Here is a 17,930-nt window from a genome sequence, read left to right as displayed (position 1 = left end):
AGCAAGTACTACTACTTGCATATCGGCTATTCCTAAAAAGTGAGGCAACAAGTTCTTCTACTTGTTTGGGAAATTTAAAATCCCCTCTTAATCTCAACCCAGACTTTGTGTCGTAAACCTGGTTTCCTTTATGATTTATCTTTAACTAACATGGGGAAGCTGATCTAGATCTATTAAAAGTGATACTGATGCAATATATGGGAGGCAGGAGTGTCAGTGACAACGTGTAGCACAGAAAAAAGCTGCTTAAGTTCTTGCATTATTGCCACTAAAACAAATCTCTCTGACATTATAACCTTGTTTTCAAGGACTGCAACAGTAAGAGAGTACAGGCTTTCTGACATATAGGGTCCCCTCTACTTCATTAGAACCCTGCTTTTTTTAAGGCATTAGATGACGGGTATTTAATTGCATATATCACTTTGTCAAGCAATCTAAAAATAAGACCCTTACCCTACATTGGTTGCTTATGTCTCCTGTACAGAAGTCACAGAATATCCCGAGTTGGAAGGGACCCACATGGATCACTGAGTCCAACTCCTAGCTAAGTCAAGCAGTCCCAGAAGACACCTGCTTGCATGTCACGTCATAGTATAGCAAAGATACCCAGGGCAAGTACCATCTTCTGGAGCTACCAACTGTACTCCATTGATAATGAAGGGATCCTAGACACTCATCTCAGTTACGCTCCTTGGAACTGAACAGTGATTATGTACCATTGCATTTTCCTAGCCAAAATCCTGAGACGGTGTGAGAAAAACCAAAGCCCTCCACAGCATTAGCAGAAACCACTGTTAAAAGATGGGCACGTTCCATGGCATCCCTGCATGCTGGGGAGAATCTCGGGGAATGAACCAAACCTGGATCTCTTACAACCTCACATCATGATGCCTGGCTAAATCAGGTGAGCAACAACACGCTTACCTTTTTGTTTTACAGGGATGATTCAAGAGACAAAAAGAGAGGAAATGCTAATAAAACTGATAGTCTGGCTAAATGGTGGTATCTTGTTTCTTGTTCCTGTAACCATTAACCATTAGTTAAAGAAATGTGTCTAATGCCTCCAGGGATACAGTCTAGAAGTACTGAATGAAATGTTTATACACTAAGACCAAAAGTCATCACAAAGGATGGATGCACTGTCAACGTCTGTGGCAGAGGTGCAATATGCAGTTTACGGCTAACAGAAAAGTGGTGCAAAACAACCTGTTTTGTTTATGGTATCAAAGGGTAGGTATTCCTCAAAACAAGATATAAATGAAGATAAAAGTTAGGAGGCATCATAGTGTATTAGAAACATGAGAAAATGTAAAGAAACTAGAAAAAAATGACTAGGACAAGGCCAAGTGGAAAAAAGAAAAACTAATTCACTCAGAAAGTTATATTAAGAGCTAGAAGTATCAAAAGTCTTGCCGAAACTTAAGGTGGTAAAATCAGGAGTTTTCTAATTACAGAAGATTAACAAAAACAAAGCAAAATGAGGCAGGGAACACACACACAGACACAATACAGATAAACAGGACAGCGTCCTAAAGCAAGAATGAATAGTTTGCCCAGGTTTTCACTGGGGACAATGATACTGACAGTGGGAAAAGGGAGGAGAAGGGGGATAGGATGACTAATGGAACTGAACTGGCGACTTGCAGACACACAAAGTGGGCTGGATAAAGCCTTAACACAGACAAGTTAAACAAGCAAAGGAATCAGGACCATGAAAATGACCATGAAATCAGCAGTCTGGTAATCAGGGTAATAACCTGTACATACAACAAGCAGTCAAGGCACATGTTGTACCAGTATGACTGAAAAACAGCAAATAAAAACATATTCAAGAAGAGGGAAATAGTCATTCAAGGAATTTATTGCTTTAATTTCTAGGATGCGGGGCTTTAGATCAAGTTTTGAAGATAATATGGAAGTGACACAAGCAGAAGGAGGCAAATGGAGGTAAAATTAGGATAAAACAAGTCATGGGTCTACTACAAGTGAACTATACCATACTAAGACATATATCCTTGTTAGGGAAGTTATTTGATTTTCTATACACAGTAGATTTCGCCTATCTAGGATTTAGTCAACGGGTTTAGTAAAAGAGAAGGCAGAATGAAGAGTGTTGAAAAGGGAAGTATCTGGAAAAACTACTAGTGGAGTTTCCAATAACTGGCCTCTTCTTTAATATTCATGCATGACTCTGGCACAAAAATAAGGGTGTGATAATGGAAAAAAAAAAAAAAGGGGGAAGAAACAAAGAGGTGGTACCAGAACAGAAAAGCACTGGCATAATGTACAAGAGGAACTGGAGGACCTTGATGACTGCTGCAATAAGAATCAGATGAAATTCAGTAGTACAAAATGTAAAGCCATGCATTTAGGGATCAATTAATTAAAAACATGCATCTTTCTGCATTAAACTAGAAGCTCATCCTTTGGAAAACAAATGGCAAAGTGAAGGACCTGCTGGCTGTACAAGCTCATTACAGAATGACTGAACTGCCTGTATAAGGAAGCTATGAGAAATTCCACTTGAGAGCAGGAAGCTGCAATACAACAGTTAAACAATCCAGTAAGATCTCATCCAAAGCACTGCACATTCAAAAAGAAGAGATAGAGTCCAACTATTTTTTTAATGTCTTAAAATTAATTTAACATACATGCTAGAAACCAGAGGTTTGCATTAAAATAAAAACATATATTCTGACAGTTGTTCTACGTACCAACAAGCCTTACTACATTCAGTGTAGTGTTTGTTAGGATAGGTGCATTCACTTTATTGAGGTTATAATCCGATCTCTTTCTGCTCCTCAGAGTTTCTCGAGAAACACTTAAAAAGAAAAAAAAAGAAACACAAAGTATACTAAACATGACTGCCTACTGTATTCAGTGACATGCAAATAAAAATTAAGTAGCAAATACTCCCCTACCTTCTCTCCCTCTTTTAACAGGACAGTATGTCTTCCAGAGCAATATTTTATTTATGCCAAAGCGTAAGCAAGTTATGATTCAAACATTTGAAAAAGCCTAGCCTAATTCACTTAAAATAGTGCTAGAGAAAGGAATTTCTAAGGTATAGTCCAAGACTTGAGTTCTGCACGTCTATGTCTGGCCTCAGCAACCATTTTAACAACTCTGCCTCCGATTCACTGTTTATGAAGCAAAGAAAATGAAAATAATGCAGGCTGTGACAAAACAGGAGCAGATTAGTGAGCCATAGCTAAAAAAGGACTATCTAGAAATGGAAAAAAAAATTGAGGCAGATGAAGCTGAAAAGCCATTAATGTTATCATACGATGAAACTCTCTGCTATACCTCAAAATAAAATTCTTCCAAAAATTCAGAATATTACAATTTCACAGTACATAACTGCACAGTGACAGTGTAGTTATGACAGACTGCATTTTTTTTTTTTTACCATTATGTAATTTTTATCAATACCTCCATAACTTCCCTGAAATGAGGTAGCTTGTGATGTCTGATGAAACCAAGCTAACAATATTTTATCCTAGAGTGATTCTATAAAAAAACATTCCCCTCCTTTGAGCCGTGGCACCTTTCTAGTTCTCCTGCAACTCGCTACATACAAATAAGGTTAGCTTGCTTCAAAAAGGCTGAACGAATATCTGTTACAGTGCCCTAGAGAGATATTTGCTTGTTTCTTTTTTTGTTTGAAATCTGTAAAAGGTGACTGTTCTGCAAAAGCAGAAGCCCAAGCCTCAAGTCATTTGTCTGCACATAATTCCCTTTAAAACAAAAGAAATTACACATATGCAGAACAACAGTTGTAGAAGAACCTTCAGTTAACATCTAATGCTCGATAATCAGTTTTCCACTATGTGCTTTAGAGAGTCTTTATCCTCCTTCAAAATCTTGCTTTCCAAAGTTTCTTTCTGCAGTAACGATGAACAATTTATAGCTCTTCCCCATACATGAAATCTATGTGCTGAGGCCTTTCTAACTGTGCAGGCAGCGTAAAGATTATTTGATCACTATTCCACTGTTGTAAAGTAGAGATTAAACAGAAGATGAACTGGAGTACTGAGATGAAAAGCACGTAAATGAGACTGAGTCTACTGACCTTTTCATAGGGGCATCTCCTGTCTGCTCATCTACATAGTCTCTTTTCAACTCTTCAGGAACATCACTGTCACTATCATACTCCTGATACGCACTTTTTTCTTGTTCATCCGATTCATACTGTAAAACAAACAAAAACATTTATATTGTTATATGCATGTATTTATACAAATAACTAACTTTACATTTGACAGGTGGCTGACAATATTCATTAAAAATGTATCAGACAAATTATACAAAACCAAGTGTATTTTAAACAAACTTCAGACATTAGCCAAGAGTAAATATTTATCATCCTACTTCTCCCAGCTGATTTTTTTTTTTTTTTTGCTTTCTTATTGCTTTATCAAATACTCATCAGATACCTGAGCTTTTATTATTTGTTTCACAATCTGGGAAAAAAAAAAAAAAAAAAAAAAAAAAAAAAGAGTCAACATTGATGCAAGCAGTGGCAACAAAAGCTGGCACCACACCATCCTCAATTATTAATGCAAGGACTAAATTACTGCTTTACAAAAATACTTGCTTATACTATTCACACTTTTTTTTTTTTAATATTGCAGTTGTTTGCAAAATTGATTTTAGTATGCTCCAAAAGACATTTCTACTAGATAGTCTTTCAACCACTGAGCCTGTTAGAGACCAATGCTATTTTGACTAAGTACAAACACTTAAAAAATATAATTAGTCAAATGCTACAAAAATACAATTATTTCTCATGGCTCCTATATAGTAAGCATGCTTTTTTTTTTAATCACAGTTCTTTTTCAGTACATACTTTCCTCAGTTTTGTGCAGTTCTATCAGTATTTACAGCAAGAAGAGTAACTTTGTATGTATCCCTCTGTTTTCTATATATAAGCTTTGCAATGTACATGAAACAAAAAAAAAATACAGAGGAAGCAAGAAACAAGCTTCTGCAACCTGACTTGATATACCTTACCCTGCAGGAAAAAAAAAAAAAAAAAAAAAAAACACACCCCACCCCACAATGGAGTGTATTATTCTAAGAAACACTCTAATGCTATAACTCAACTGTATCTGTGGAACAACTCAGTGGAGGTTACATCAAAAGCTTTTTCTTGCTCGTTGTTTTCTCATAGAACTTGACCAGTGGGTATTTTGAGCATGCTTGTTTGTGCGTGTGCTGGTTCTTAGTCTTGTTTTGAAACATACAGCATCTTTTATCTAGTTAAAGGCACAAGATCCTGATACTTGAAATATAGGTCCAGTCATCAATGAAACAACTGTTTCCTCTTTGATGAAAGAGAGCCTCATGCATCATTTGCATCATTTGTCACAGATCCCACAACACAGTCCAGAACAATCCTCTGAAAAATGTGAATGTGTAGCTAAATTAACCATATGTACGTGCCTTGAGATGTACTTCCTTTGACTGAGGGCCAGCATCTAATGTTAATTGCAACATTTGAAAAATAAGAAGCTTAAATAGTTACAGACATAACAATTGCTGCCTTCAAACACTCAGACACAATCTTAATTTTTTGAAACTGTGTTCCTCTGTTCAGTTGTTCCATTGCATTTCAAAGCTTACAAGAAATTTCTGTTCAATTTAAGAATGAAAGGTTAAACCTAATGAATGATGTGTGAAAAAAATGAGCAACACAGGCTACAGTATATATAACACAGTGTATGGTTCCAACAGTAGACACGTGTTATCATTGCTTGAGTATGTGTAGAAATACTATTCAGAAATTAATAGAGACAGTAAGTGCTTTTTATAGTTTATGAAACCACAAATACATAGTAGATGTATACAACTGGGATTATTTTTTGTAAGAAACCTGACATTTGCAACTCAGAGTTATATTCAACATCAATCTCTTTTTAAATTGTTCTTGGTGCTTTAGACACTTTATAAATAAGGAGATAAAGTTTTTCGCAAGGATAATTTCTTAACCCAGAAAACATTAAAGGAAAACAAATCCCTGATGCTCTCTGGATATAAGTCATTTTCCTGAACTCCTACACAGCATTAATCCTATCCACCAGGCTCCAGAATGCATTTTCACCTGAAGACAGACTATAATACTTTTCCTTTCAATTTTTCGTTAATTTGTACATTGGTCTGAAGCCATTTCGTCCACGGAGTCAAAGATGACACACACGACAAAGGCAGGCTGATTCTGGGATCCTTACAAAACAGCAGGGATAGGATCACTCTCCAGAGGCAAAAAAACAGGGAGATACACTAAGGTAATGCCAGTCTCTCAATCACCCAAAATACACTAGAAAATATATTTTTCAGTAGTGCATGGCAATTTCTCCCCCAGTCCCAAAGTATGCATGTTTTTAAAGCCGCATACTGCACTATGAAAGCAGTATATTAAAAAAAAAAAAAAAAAAAAGGGAAGCCCACGTACAAATAAACTCTAAGCAAAAGTAGCTGAGATCGAAAAAAGCATGAAGTATGAGAAACAGGCTAAAAAAAATAATGTTGTGATCAATAGTATTAACAGACAAAATTTCTGCCTCATGAACATTTCAGACAAATTAAAGCTATAATTAAAGCAGCTCAGTTGATTTCAAAACAGGGCCTGGTTCCAGGCTTGACAAAGAGTCATAGTGTAACTAACTTGGCTGAAACATCAGCCTGGAAAATTACAACCACTTATTATGCGTTAATAAGTAATGTGTTCCAATTCAATTAAAATCCAGTGATAGTGAAATGATATATTGACTACAAGCTGCTAACTACATATTGACATATGGATATGACAGTTGACATATTAACTTTCTTAACATAATAGAATTACAACATTTTGAAAAACTGTTTTTTTTACATGTAAAAATACTTGATTAAGCCTCCTCAACCTAATGCTATTAGTAAGCTGGAAAACTTATTTACGACATAAAAATGTGCATGATATAAAATTCAGAGAAGTAATTCACAACTAGTAAACAGTGAACTTGTATTTCTAACATGCACAGTCTGCAATAAAAGATCAAAGTGCTAACATGGTATCTCGTGGTTATTAGCAATAATCATTTCACAAGTGTTTAAGTAGTCAACCCAAAGAAGCACATAGGATAGCGATATTATTCATTGAAGATAAAGAGTGCTATGAAACTAAGTTAATTGTATCACAAGAAAAATACGTTAGGGAACTACAGAAAACAGACATAAAATATCTCACTAAAGCTCAAGATAAAAAACAAACAGAAAAAAAAACCTGACGTGCAGCACCCTAAGGCCTTTTCAGTTGTCCAGAACTACAATAGCTAAGCCGATGATAAAAGATTTTAAAATTCTCAAAAGAGACCCTGATAATTCTTACCATCCTTCAGATCATTTGACAAGTAAATCATTTGCTTACATCTACAGAATTGGCATTGCAAGGGGATCTAGAAACATGTCTGCATTATCTGGAAACAAAATTCTACAACCTCCTGAAATAATTTTAAGTACTAAAATGCATTCCCCTTCTGTAACTGATCACTTAAACTGAAACATAAAGCCTTGTAGTTTTATCCTTCATTACCTAAGCAAGTTATTTTTTCTTCTATTTAAAAGATAACCAAGCTCTTACAAAAAAGAATTATTTCTGTGTGCTGACACTTTAGAACAGCTGGTAACAGAGAGAGAAACTGAGAAATGTGAAACAGGAATGAAGATGGTCACCAGGAGAGTACTCGCCAGGGTCACAAGAAGCCTCGGTTCTAGTACCAGCTGGGTGATACGTCCCATACAACTACTGACAAATCATTTAGCCCATTCTGTGAAGTGTGCATAACACTTACTTGGCTCACGAAGATTTCTGAAAGGATTTTATCCTTCAATGACTGTGAGGTAACAGGCAAATACACTGATCGAAACCATGCAAATGCCTTCTTAGTATTGTTAAACACCCTTGTCTGCATTCTCAGCATAATTCTTTCGCTTTATTTAACATCTTATAGTATTAAAAGCAGTTAGTTAACCACTTTCCACTGCATTAAACTAGAGTTATCGTATGGAATAAGCCTGTTTGTACGTAGAGTTGCTGAAGGCATGTCAAATGAAGGACATGTTCATCACAAAAGACTTGTACAAGACATGAGGAAAAATTAGAAGCATCCTTCTCCATAATCAATTATCATTTATATCAAGAAAATTAAATCTTAACATTACATGTTGCTTCAAAAATAAATGTTAGCTCTATACACTGTTTCAAAGTTCTCCCAGTAACATTACCTTTGAGGCTAATAAAACTATAATACGAATGACTATGAATCGAACCTACACTTCACAAAAAAAGTAATAAATCATATAACTGTTGCTTCACTTTTTCCACACAGAACATCCTGTCCCTCTGCTGTCAACAGAAAGCCAAAATCCATAATAGTTCTTCACCAGACACAAATTCAGACTTTATCGATTTAAAACATATTAAGGTTTCACTAATACAGAACACTAAATTGGCACACAGCGTTGAAAAAGAGGACACTGCAGCCAGCCTTGAAAGTCTCTGATAATGTGCAAGTCTATCAAACGGGACACTGTTCAAAATTAAAGGCAGGGAAACTACAACATGGAATTTGCTGCACATGTAACACATTAGCCCACTGCTAATTCCTGGGACGAGGACTCCCTCTAGCCTGTTTCCCCAAAAACCACAGCCTGCTACACTACTGAACAGCTGAGGCAGCTGCTCACAGCTCTGCCAAAGAAGGGATGCAACTTTGTCTCCTCCACTGTGTTTGCAGCAATAGCAGCACCTGTGTGCAAAGCAGCAGGCAGCCCTTTGGTAACAAGCTAACAATTACCGTCTTAAGTATCTTAAGCTCTGGCTAGGACTGAGCTTAAAAAATACCCTTAAAAAATACAGCAGTGAACAAACAATGTGAAAATAGTAGTATTTAAATACTGAGATTTATTCAATGGGGCAAGTTCAGAATAAAAACATGTTTTTACCCAGGATGATTAGACAGCAGAATTCATCTACTACCTGTGGTAATAAGGTAACAAAGATAATGGATACCTTACTGGACAACGATATCATATCACTCATTTACAATTGTTCAGGGAGTGGGGGCGGCTTGTTTGTTTGTTTTTCTCCAAGAATTCTGTAACAAATACAGGAAAACCATTCCACACATTTAGGTTTTAAACTCATGCAGGTTATAAAGTGTCCCAGTAAGACTTACAGGACAGATTACCTCCCATGAGCCTGCAGTGTCTGTGCTAACCACTACCAGAAGCGGGATGCTGAAAGAGAAGAACCACTGGTCTCACATAACATGACAATCCTTGTGCTAACAATAACAGCATGCAGAGTTGCTATTTGAAACACTGTATTCGCTCAGAAAGCTAAAGATTTTTTTTTTTGCTTTTAAGCCCTATTACTTCTCCAAATAGGTTCATCATTGGAGAAAAGGGGGAAGGGGAGGAATATACAACTGAAGACAGAAGAAGGCAACACAGACTGGTCTGCTTGGCAGCAATACAACACTTGAGACTGGCAAAAGCCAACCAAAAAGAACGTTCAACGTGTTCATCAATCAGTATTTGCTACCTAATGTTTTCATCAGGTGATTTCACAATTATAGAAGCAAAAGCCTTGAGCTAGAAGAAAGATTCTGAAGCATAAAATGTTACAACTGGAAAGAAAAAAGCAGTTCTGTTTCAACTTGAGTGCAAACCTTTCAGATTTCTCATGCAAGTCTGCAGATAGAAAGAAAAGTTCCTTAACATATCCACAGTGAATAAATAAAGACAATTCTAGCCTTCTAGAACTGCAAGTACTCTGCTTACAAGTCAATGCCCCAAGATACAAGGGCTGTCTGGACGTTGCATATACACTCATTTGCTAAAAGTGAATTGCATGGAATCAGGTTGTTGAAATCATTGTCCAAAAATTATTTTTTGTTGTTCTTGAGAAGTTCTTGATCCAGCCCCAGAAGCTAAAATCAATATCATTTCACATCTTCCTGCATATTCTACATGCAAGTAGTAGCCAAAAAAAAATAAAAAGTTCTGAAATATTTGAGTATTTTCTCACTGGCATTCACAGTACAGGTCATGATGGTTTTTTTTCATAGAGTTCAACCTTCACAAGTGAGCTGTCTTTAACATATCACCTTTTCCTAAAGATATAGATATATTTTTTCCTAGTCCTTTTTCTTCAGAAAAAAAAAATCTTAAAACGCATATCTACTCACAAACATATGCAGAAGTCTGAAATGAGGTCTTCAGCAGCAGGAGCTTTAATTTTGAAAACCTCAAAAGTACTATGGGTTTTACCATTAATATCTATTTCACTGTGGATCTTTTAGCAAATACCTATCAAATGGCTGTCCAAATTCTACAAAAGATTGGGTTTGGTGTTGGTTTCTATACAGTACTGTACAAATTTGTGGTTTTTAGCATGCCCTGGAATGCATCTTTGCTTAACACACTCATTGGGAATCTACATTTAAGTCTAACAGTGATAACTGTAACTCCTCTCAGTTTACTTACAGAAAAGGGCAGAACATACATTCTGTTATACTCCTTGATAGGAGAACAACTACTACCAGCTTCCTTTAAGCACAAAGCAACAATATTTCATGCCAATCAACTGCATAGTCTCTGCAAGTGATATAGTAGGAAAGTGGCTACAGCATTGTACTCAGGCACGAGAGACACAGATCGAGCTGCTTTGCAGGTGAAGTCCCTCAGGGAAAACAAGAAAGGCAAAGCTGAAAACCACAAAGCGTGACAAATAAATTGAATAACTGAATAAACTAAGCTCGATTCAACCTTATCACAAAAAGTAACAATAATTTAAAAAAATGTTATTTATCAAAGGGATAAACAAGAAGAAAAAGCTTTAACAAAAATACGTTAATACAGCATTTAAAGAATGGCATGAAGTTTAAAATTAAAATATATTCGACTACTGCTAGATTTGGTCAGAAATGCGATATACTGGAAGTTATTGTCCAGTTTCACAATAGTAGATCCCATAGTAAAGTTAGTGTCCTAAGCATTTAAATTATAAATAAAATCCTGCTTAACAAACATCAAATAATCCTTGGGAAATCATGCATGTGTAAACAAATGCAACAGAAGAAGCAACCCATAACGACTCTTTCCTAAGAAGCCAGAAAGACAGTCCTTCCAAAACGATAAAAATTACTTCCACAGCATCTAATCGTGTTGTAAAAGAACCCACAGAAAAATACTAATTTAAAGTGCAACACATTTTGCTAGCCTTCAGAAACACTTGTCTTCAGCAGAAAAAATATTGATCCACTGCAAAACAGCCTGAACTTTAAACAGGATTGCCTGGCTTTCTGGCACTGTTAAAAATAGAGCAACCTGCCAAATTAAAGGAGTAAAGTGGCTTAAGAATTTACATAGTACAAGGACTGGTAAACTGCAATACTAAGGTATTTTACCAACACTGACACATGAAATAAATAACCATTTAATGAGAGGTAGATTTGTTTTTTATTCCCTGAAACACTCCATACCCCATTGGAAGCTAACACATCTTCTGTCTCATCATCTTTGCTGTCAGCCTGGATTTCAAATGGGTTTCCTCCATTACAGTACTGCTCAAATAAAGTTACTGCTGTTGAAATTGCTGAAGCAGGCTGCTTACTAGGTGACACAGATGGGGAACGTGACTGCTCCATGAACTTAAATTCCTATTAATAGAAATAAAGTACAATTTTAATCACCAGGAAAACAGTTTCACTATTATTATAACTACAGTTCTATAAAAACAGAGTATAATAACAAACTTGTGGGCAATTTAACCTGATATGAAATCTTTTAGCCAAACCTTGCTTCTTATTTAAATAAATTATTTATACTGGCTCAAGGCAACCTTGAAATTGGTAATCCTATACTGCTCATATTTCTGACTTTAGCAGTTACTGGATATGATATGTAATACACCTCCTTCAATCTGAAAGTATTCACTTACTAAAACTCATTGAAAACAGTTTGTTTTTTTTTTTTAATTATTATTATACAGAAATCAGGAAATAAAAAGACCTATAATTTTATCCAAGAATATAGGTTTGTTTATTTGTTTTTACACAAGTTACCTTGTAATTTACTAAAGCAGAAATATTTTATTTCGTCCTTAAAAAGTTATTTTCAGAAAATTTGTACTGTCCAAATCCATTGCACACGAAGTTTCTGATGGTTATCTTTTGCTTGACATTGCTCAGCCATATCCCTTTCGCACTTCAGGGATAGCTCCAATCATAGGTACTCATGTTGGCAAAATGAAAAAAAATAGGTACTCATGTTGGCAAAAAAAAAAAAAATTCACCCAATATATGATAAACTACACACACAAAAAAAATCACTTTCAGACAGCAAATGAGGACATCTATTACTTGCTTTCAGTGGAACTTTACCACAGAAAAAATTACTTTTTCTTCCCCCCTCTCTCCAAATGAGCCAATATGACCTACTTTTTCAGGTGTCAAAATTGGTACCAATTAGCGAGCACTACTGAATGTAATTATTTTTAGGCACTCTTTTTTCAGCATCTTACTCTCAGAATAATTTAAAAATGGAAAACTGACATATTAATGACACATTGAAACATGACAAATAAAGGCAAATATTATGATGACAAATCTAGCACCTTATGTAATCCCCTAACAGCCTAAAAGAGGAACATTGCTGTTCTAAAAGCATCTGAATCTACAGTTTTCAAAATCCTGAAATGAAATTTACATTTTTTCAATACCTACTAAAATCATTTCAACAGTAGTTCGCAAATCATGCTACTTCTCAGAACAGCTAGACTCCTAGCTATTAAGGTATCAATACATTTGTATGTGTTATTCAAAGAACGTACATGAAGCTGCAAAATACTAAAGCTGGATTTAACAGGGCAAAGTTCCCAGGTCTCATTCTCCAAAAACATTCTTAATTCTTCAAGACGGGTTCTGAAATACAACAAATGAATATTCTTAATTGGCAGCAAGAACAAATCAGAAAGTAGACAACTTATGCAGTGAAAAATGCTTTCAAAAAACATACAAGTCACACTTGAAAACCGATACTTAAATGAACTTACTCGTTCTTTCAACTGACAAACCACCTAAGAGCTGTGACTACTAACATGGTGTTTGTTGTATGGCACCTGTAAAGAAATTCTCAAAGAATGCCAACCTGCAAAATTTGCAAACAATTGTGGTTTTTGTCACAACCATTACAAAGGATAAAGGAACTGATTGTACAGTAATACTGTACTGTTTTTTCTCTCTGTAGACTAAAGAAAGCAGCACAATACACACAAACACTCCATCAGCACAACAGCTTCTGTGAGCCATTGTAAGACAGATGGTTCTTTCAATAACCGTACAAAAGCCAACAGATAACTAAGGGAAGTGGAAAGAGCTAGATGTTCTACAGACATAGAAGAAAATACTTAAATGGCTACTAATCACCTCTGCTATAGTTTGCTTCATATCTTAACCTTAGTAGTAATATGAAAAAATTGTTAGGGAAATGTAATCAAGCCATTATGTCTCTGCATTGTTTTTATTGTGCTTTTAATCATCAGAAAAGCCTCCATTCAGCCATAAGCAGAAATACCTTTAATAAAGAAAATCTTTCTACCACATAAGCAGGAATTCACATAGAAATAAACAGCAATGAGTGCTTACTGAGGTCACATTGCTGTATCTTTTCGTCCTAATATACAGCATACTGTTTTGCTTAATGAATAGCAGTTGGTAAAGTATGCACTGGGTTTCTAATTAGGCAGTAAAATATTCTAGAAATAACATTATTTGAATAAACTGTAATCACTGCTACGATTAGAATTTTCTTGCCTCGATATGTGCTGAATGATGACTGCAGTTTTCTGTGTCTATTTAAATTCACCAGTTAAATGCAAATAGACTTCATACTCCAATTTTAGAGGCACTAAGTGCTCATAGCTTGCAGTTCTTCTCACAGTAAAGAGAGAAGAAACAACAGATAGACATTCTGAAAATCAGTTTCAGATTAAAATTCTTTCAGAGGAAGACTAAGGAGAAAGATTCACAGAAAAGCAAACATTTGAAAGCTACATAGCACAAGATTTCATACCATTTCAAAACTGAAATCAAGCCACTGAAAAAGTATTTCAACAGATGCTGCTGATTTTCACCAGCACACAAGTCTAGAAAGTGACACAAGTGAAAGGTCTCATGCACGCTTTCTCTGAAAATCTTTGATGATCGGACACACCTTTTTACAAATGTATCAGAAAGAAAAGTGAACTGCATTCTAAAATCCCCTTCCTGATGTTCTCTGCCAAAAGCCCCTTCTAATTTTTCCAAATAACCAACCTTTATCCAACAAAAGGTTTCATGTATGCTCTAGCATTACATGCTCTTCTATACTTTTTGAATGATGTGACCAATTCCTTTGAATGCTTTCTCTATGCTGCTGGTCCTCTAAAACACCACAACACCGAGGAGGCCAAATGTCAAATGACACAATCAAACAATTGATTACTCCTGGACTCAGAGCATTTCAGTTCTATGTAACTTTTATGTATTAATGAATTCTTAAAAGCACTAGCTTTTATCCTCAATTAAGTACACAAGAAGAGTAAAAAACACATTAGCTTGATCTGAAAATGTGAGACACAAAGCTTTTATATAAATCAACATGAGGGATATAGCTGGAACAGAGGTGGTTTTTTTTCTGTTTTGTTTTCTGCTGTGTTTTTCCCCCAATTTTAAGGGTGAAAACATAAGCCAATTAACCTCCACAATACCCACACGGCATACAACAGGTAAAAGTATTAAAAAGTTAACATAATGTGCATCTCATTAATAACTATTTCTTTTATTTTCACATGAATGACCAAAAAAACCACTACCTTAATAAGAAACACTAGTGATTTCAAAAAATGATTATTTCTGTACATATTTTATCAATGTCCTTAATCTTTATTTTGTTAAAGATAATTCAGAAAATTAGTCTGATTCCCTAATTTGTTAGATAGGTCCATTAAACAATCAAAAACGTGATGGTCAAAACATTATTTATTTAACTAATAAAGGTATTACGTGATAAATCAGAGGAATAAAAGAGGCTTAGGTAGACCAACTCAGCTTTTCCCAGGAGACAACAGAGCTGCTGAGAAATGAAGCATGCAGCAAGGTAGGTGGAAAAGTTCAGGAAGCTTCACTTAGAGGTGTCATGAGCTCCTGTCAAAGTCTTCACCATAAGAACCTATAACTGCAAACTTCGTTTCCAAATCAGTACGGTAAATTCAGTTCAGGGTTCAAAAATGTTTTTAGGAAACAGAAAGGTGGCATGGCATCTTAATCAACTGATCTCCTGACAAGACACTGCATGCATCTGATTAAGGCTCAAAGCTTTTCAGACAGATGGAACTGAGGTCTTCATCCAGTGTCTGAAAAGAAATCACAGCTACAAACTAGCAAAGCCAGAAGGAAATCCAAAACATGTTCTCAGCTTCTGAAGTTAGACACTGTCTCATGTACTACTGTCACGATTTTCATATTTTATGGATTTTAGGCAGAAAGTCTCAGACCAGGTGGGTTTGGATGTATTGGTTGTATGACAGCTCCTAGACAAGGGAGGACAACAGAACAAGACTGGGGAAGTATAGAGCAAGGAACAATGTTGTATTTCTTCTCTACTCTTCTTCTTCATTTAAACCCAGAAAGAAGATAAATGCTAGATAACCAAAATGAAAGAGCCAGCAATTATCTAAAGCAAAAAATTTTGGAAATCAAGACAATTTAAACTAACAGACAAGTCTTGAAGCTGTACAGCCATATATCATACACACGGCCAAAGATTAAGGCCAAAGTAGACTCAGCTGAAACATAATTAGATACTGCCAATGGAAGAACACTGACAACGTGACTCAAAAGGACAGACACAATTCTAAGCATCTTGTTAAAACACAAAATTGCTTATTTAAAAAATAATTTCATAGCCACATGGGAACTGATCTTTCAAAGTAAATCAAAAAAAAAAAAATTGCCAGGAAGTATGGATGTGAGAGGAATTCACCCTCAGAACCCCACGAAAAAGTTTAGGAGATGACCTGTAAAACTACTAAAATGTTACCCAAAGTGTTTTTCATCCTTATTGAGATAGCAGAAGCAAAAGCTTCTCCACCTTCTTCCCTTTTCCAGGGTTCAGAGACCTATTCTCATCACAAAATATATTCCACTATGAATGAAATCTGTCAACCTCAATGCAGGAACATTATTCAGTGGAATTCCTATGGAAAACTTTAAAAACTAAATGCAACAAGATAAACGTCATTATTCTCATCTATTGCACATATTGTAGTCTCACCTGTGGTATGTTTTGAAATAGTTAACACTTTGTTTTCTGATAGATTCTTGCAAAACTTCAGACTTACTGCCACAAAATTCTTCTCCAACTTGCATCAGCCTGCAATAATAAAAGAAAGTTTAGAAATATTTATTGATTTATTCATACTGCTGTTCCAATCTGAATTACGAGCCTCACTCATTACCACAAGAGTACACTCAATGCCATAAAAACAGATCAGTTAAGTTAGGTTGCAAATGCTTCACTAATTCCACAAAACTCCATGTCTCATTTCCCTCCAAATCCTACCACGATATCCCTTATACACAGTGAGAAAGAGCCATAAGCAAAAGAAAATGTCTGCTTGTGATCCCATTACACAAGGTACGCTGGACAGCTCACAGCCTGAATCCATCCTTTTATGATCAGAACAGAAGGATCCAGTAATAGTGTAGTACTGCTAGACTGTACATTTTGCTGCTAGGGATTGAGAAGCCCTTTAAAAGCTTCTAGAAAAATCAAAATTGTCAGATCTACACTACTGAAATCTTAAAGCTGGCCAACACTGAAATCATATCGCACATACGCACTACTTGAGCAGAGAAGCAATTCATGCTTCATCCCAAGTACATCCTTGGTGCAGGCAGCAAAAGAGAGAGACTGGCACTCAGGCTCCCACATAACGAGGAAGTGCTCTTCTCTCTATGTGAACTAGGTTGGCATATCAGCCTTAGTTTACCATGCTGTTTTATCAGAATTCAAGTGTGTCTGGATGTAGTAACTGGCCTCATAACCACATCAGTATACCTGCTGATAACATCAAGTACAAATATGAAGTCGTCATATTTGAAGTTAGACAGATCCGTTCCCAGAAGATAGGTTTTCACTTTCAGTTGAACATCCTACAAAAACAGAAACATTTCAGAATTATTTAATGAATCCTCAGTAAATTTATATGCAAAATATGAGGTTTTGTATGCTAAATACACTAAAGACATTAAGATGAATGCTCAGATGCCAGGTTCATTAGCACTTCCCAATTTGTTTCCACTTATAGCTTCTTTCTGAGGTCCAGTGTACAATTCCATTGTCTGTAACATTAATGACTTCTTGTTGACTTTCTTAAATAATAACATAATCAGTTTCTTTAATAGCTTATAACACAAGGTCAATCCGAGACATTTTATCGTCCCTGCAAAAACAGAGTTTTGGATTACATTTCTAGTATGTAAAAAGTTTACAGCTTTTTCATTGTATGTTTTGGGGTCTTGCTACCTAAACTGATCCTGCAATCAATCTAGGAATATTATGAAACCAGGCAGATTAACAAGATTTCAGGTTCTCCATAGCTCTACTTACACCAGAAAAATCATTATTCAGCTCTGAATTTCAGTACTTCCAGTTTTGATTTTCTGTTTAATCCAATCTCTTTCATTCTTCCATTTCCGTACCTCCCACAAGCTATCCCAAACTGTGAGTAGTTCAGAGATGCCATAGAATGTGTTGGAGAAGGGGCCCTATAAGCTCCTTATACCTCCTTGTAAACTATGCCCATGGAACTGGGGGCATATTCCACTTTGCCCACGTTTATT

The 17,930-nt window shown here is 35.7% G+C and overlaps 1 protein-coding gene across 1 annotated transcript in view; it reads right to left on the bottom strand.

Annotated features, from left to right (window-relative positions):
* Positions 1–17,930, bottom strand: part of VPS50 (VPS50 subunit of EARP/GARPII complex) — an 81,071-nt gene that overhangs the window by 25,003 nt on the left and 38,138 nt on the right. The window contains exons 15-20 of the mRNA XM_035545247.2: positions 17,146–17,240; positions 16,360–16,458; positions 12,878–12,968; positions 11,529–11,705; positions 4,073–4,191; positions 2,715–2,821 (exon numbers count right to left, since the gene is read on the bottom strand). Coding sequence (XP_035401140.1) covers positions 2,715–2,821; positions 4,073–4,191; positions 11,529–11,705; positions 12,878–12,968; positions 16,360–16,458; positions 17,146–17,240 — 688 coding nt within the window. The remainder of the gene's footprint in view (positions 1–2,714; positions 2,822–4,072; positions 4,192–11,528; positions 11,706–12,877; positions 12,969–16,359; positions 16,459–17,145; positions 17,241–17,930) is intronic.

Source organism: Cygnus atratus, chromosome 2 (genome assembly GCF_013377495.2).
Source record: "Cygnus atratus isolate AKBS03 ecotype Queensland, Australia chromosome 2, CAtr_DNAZoo_HiC_assembly, whole genome shotgun sequence".
Classification (NCBI taxonomy): Eukaryota; Metazoa; Chordata; class Aves; order Anseriformes; family Anatidae; genus Cygnus; species Cygnus atratus.
This window is presented reverse-complemented; position numbering and strand designations above follow the sequence as displayed.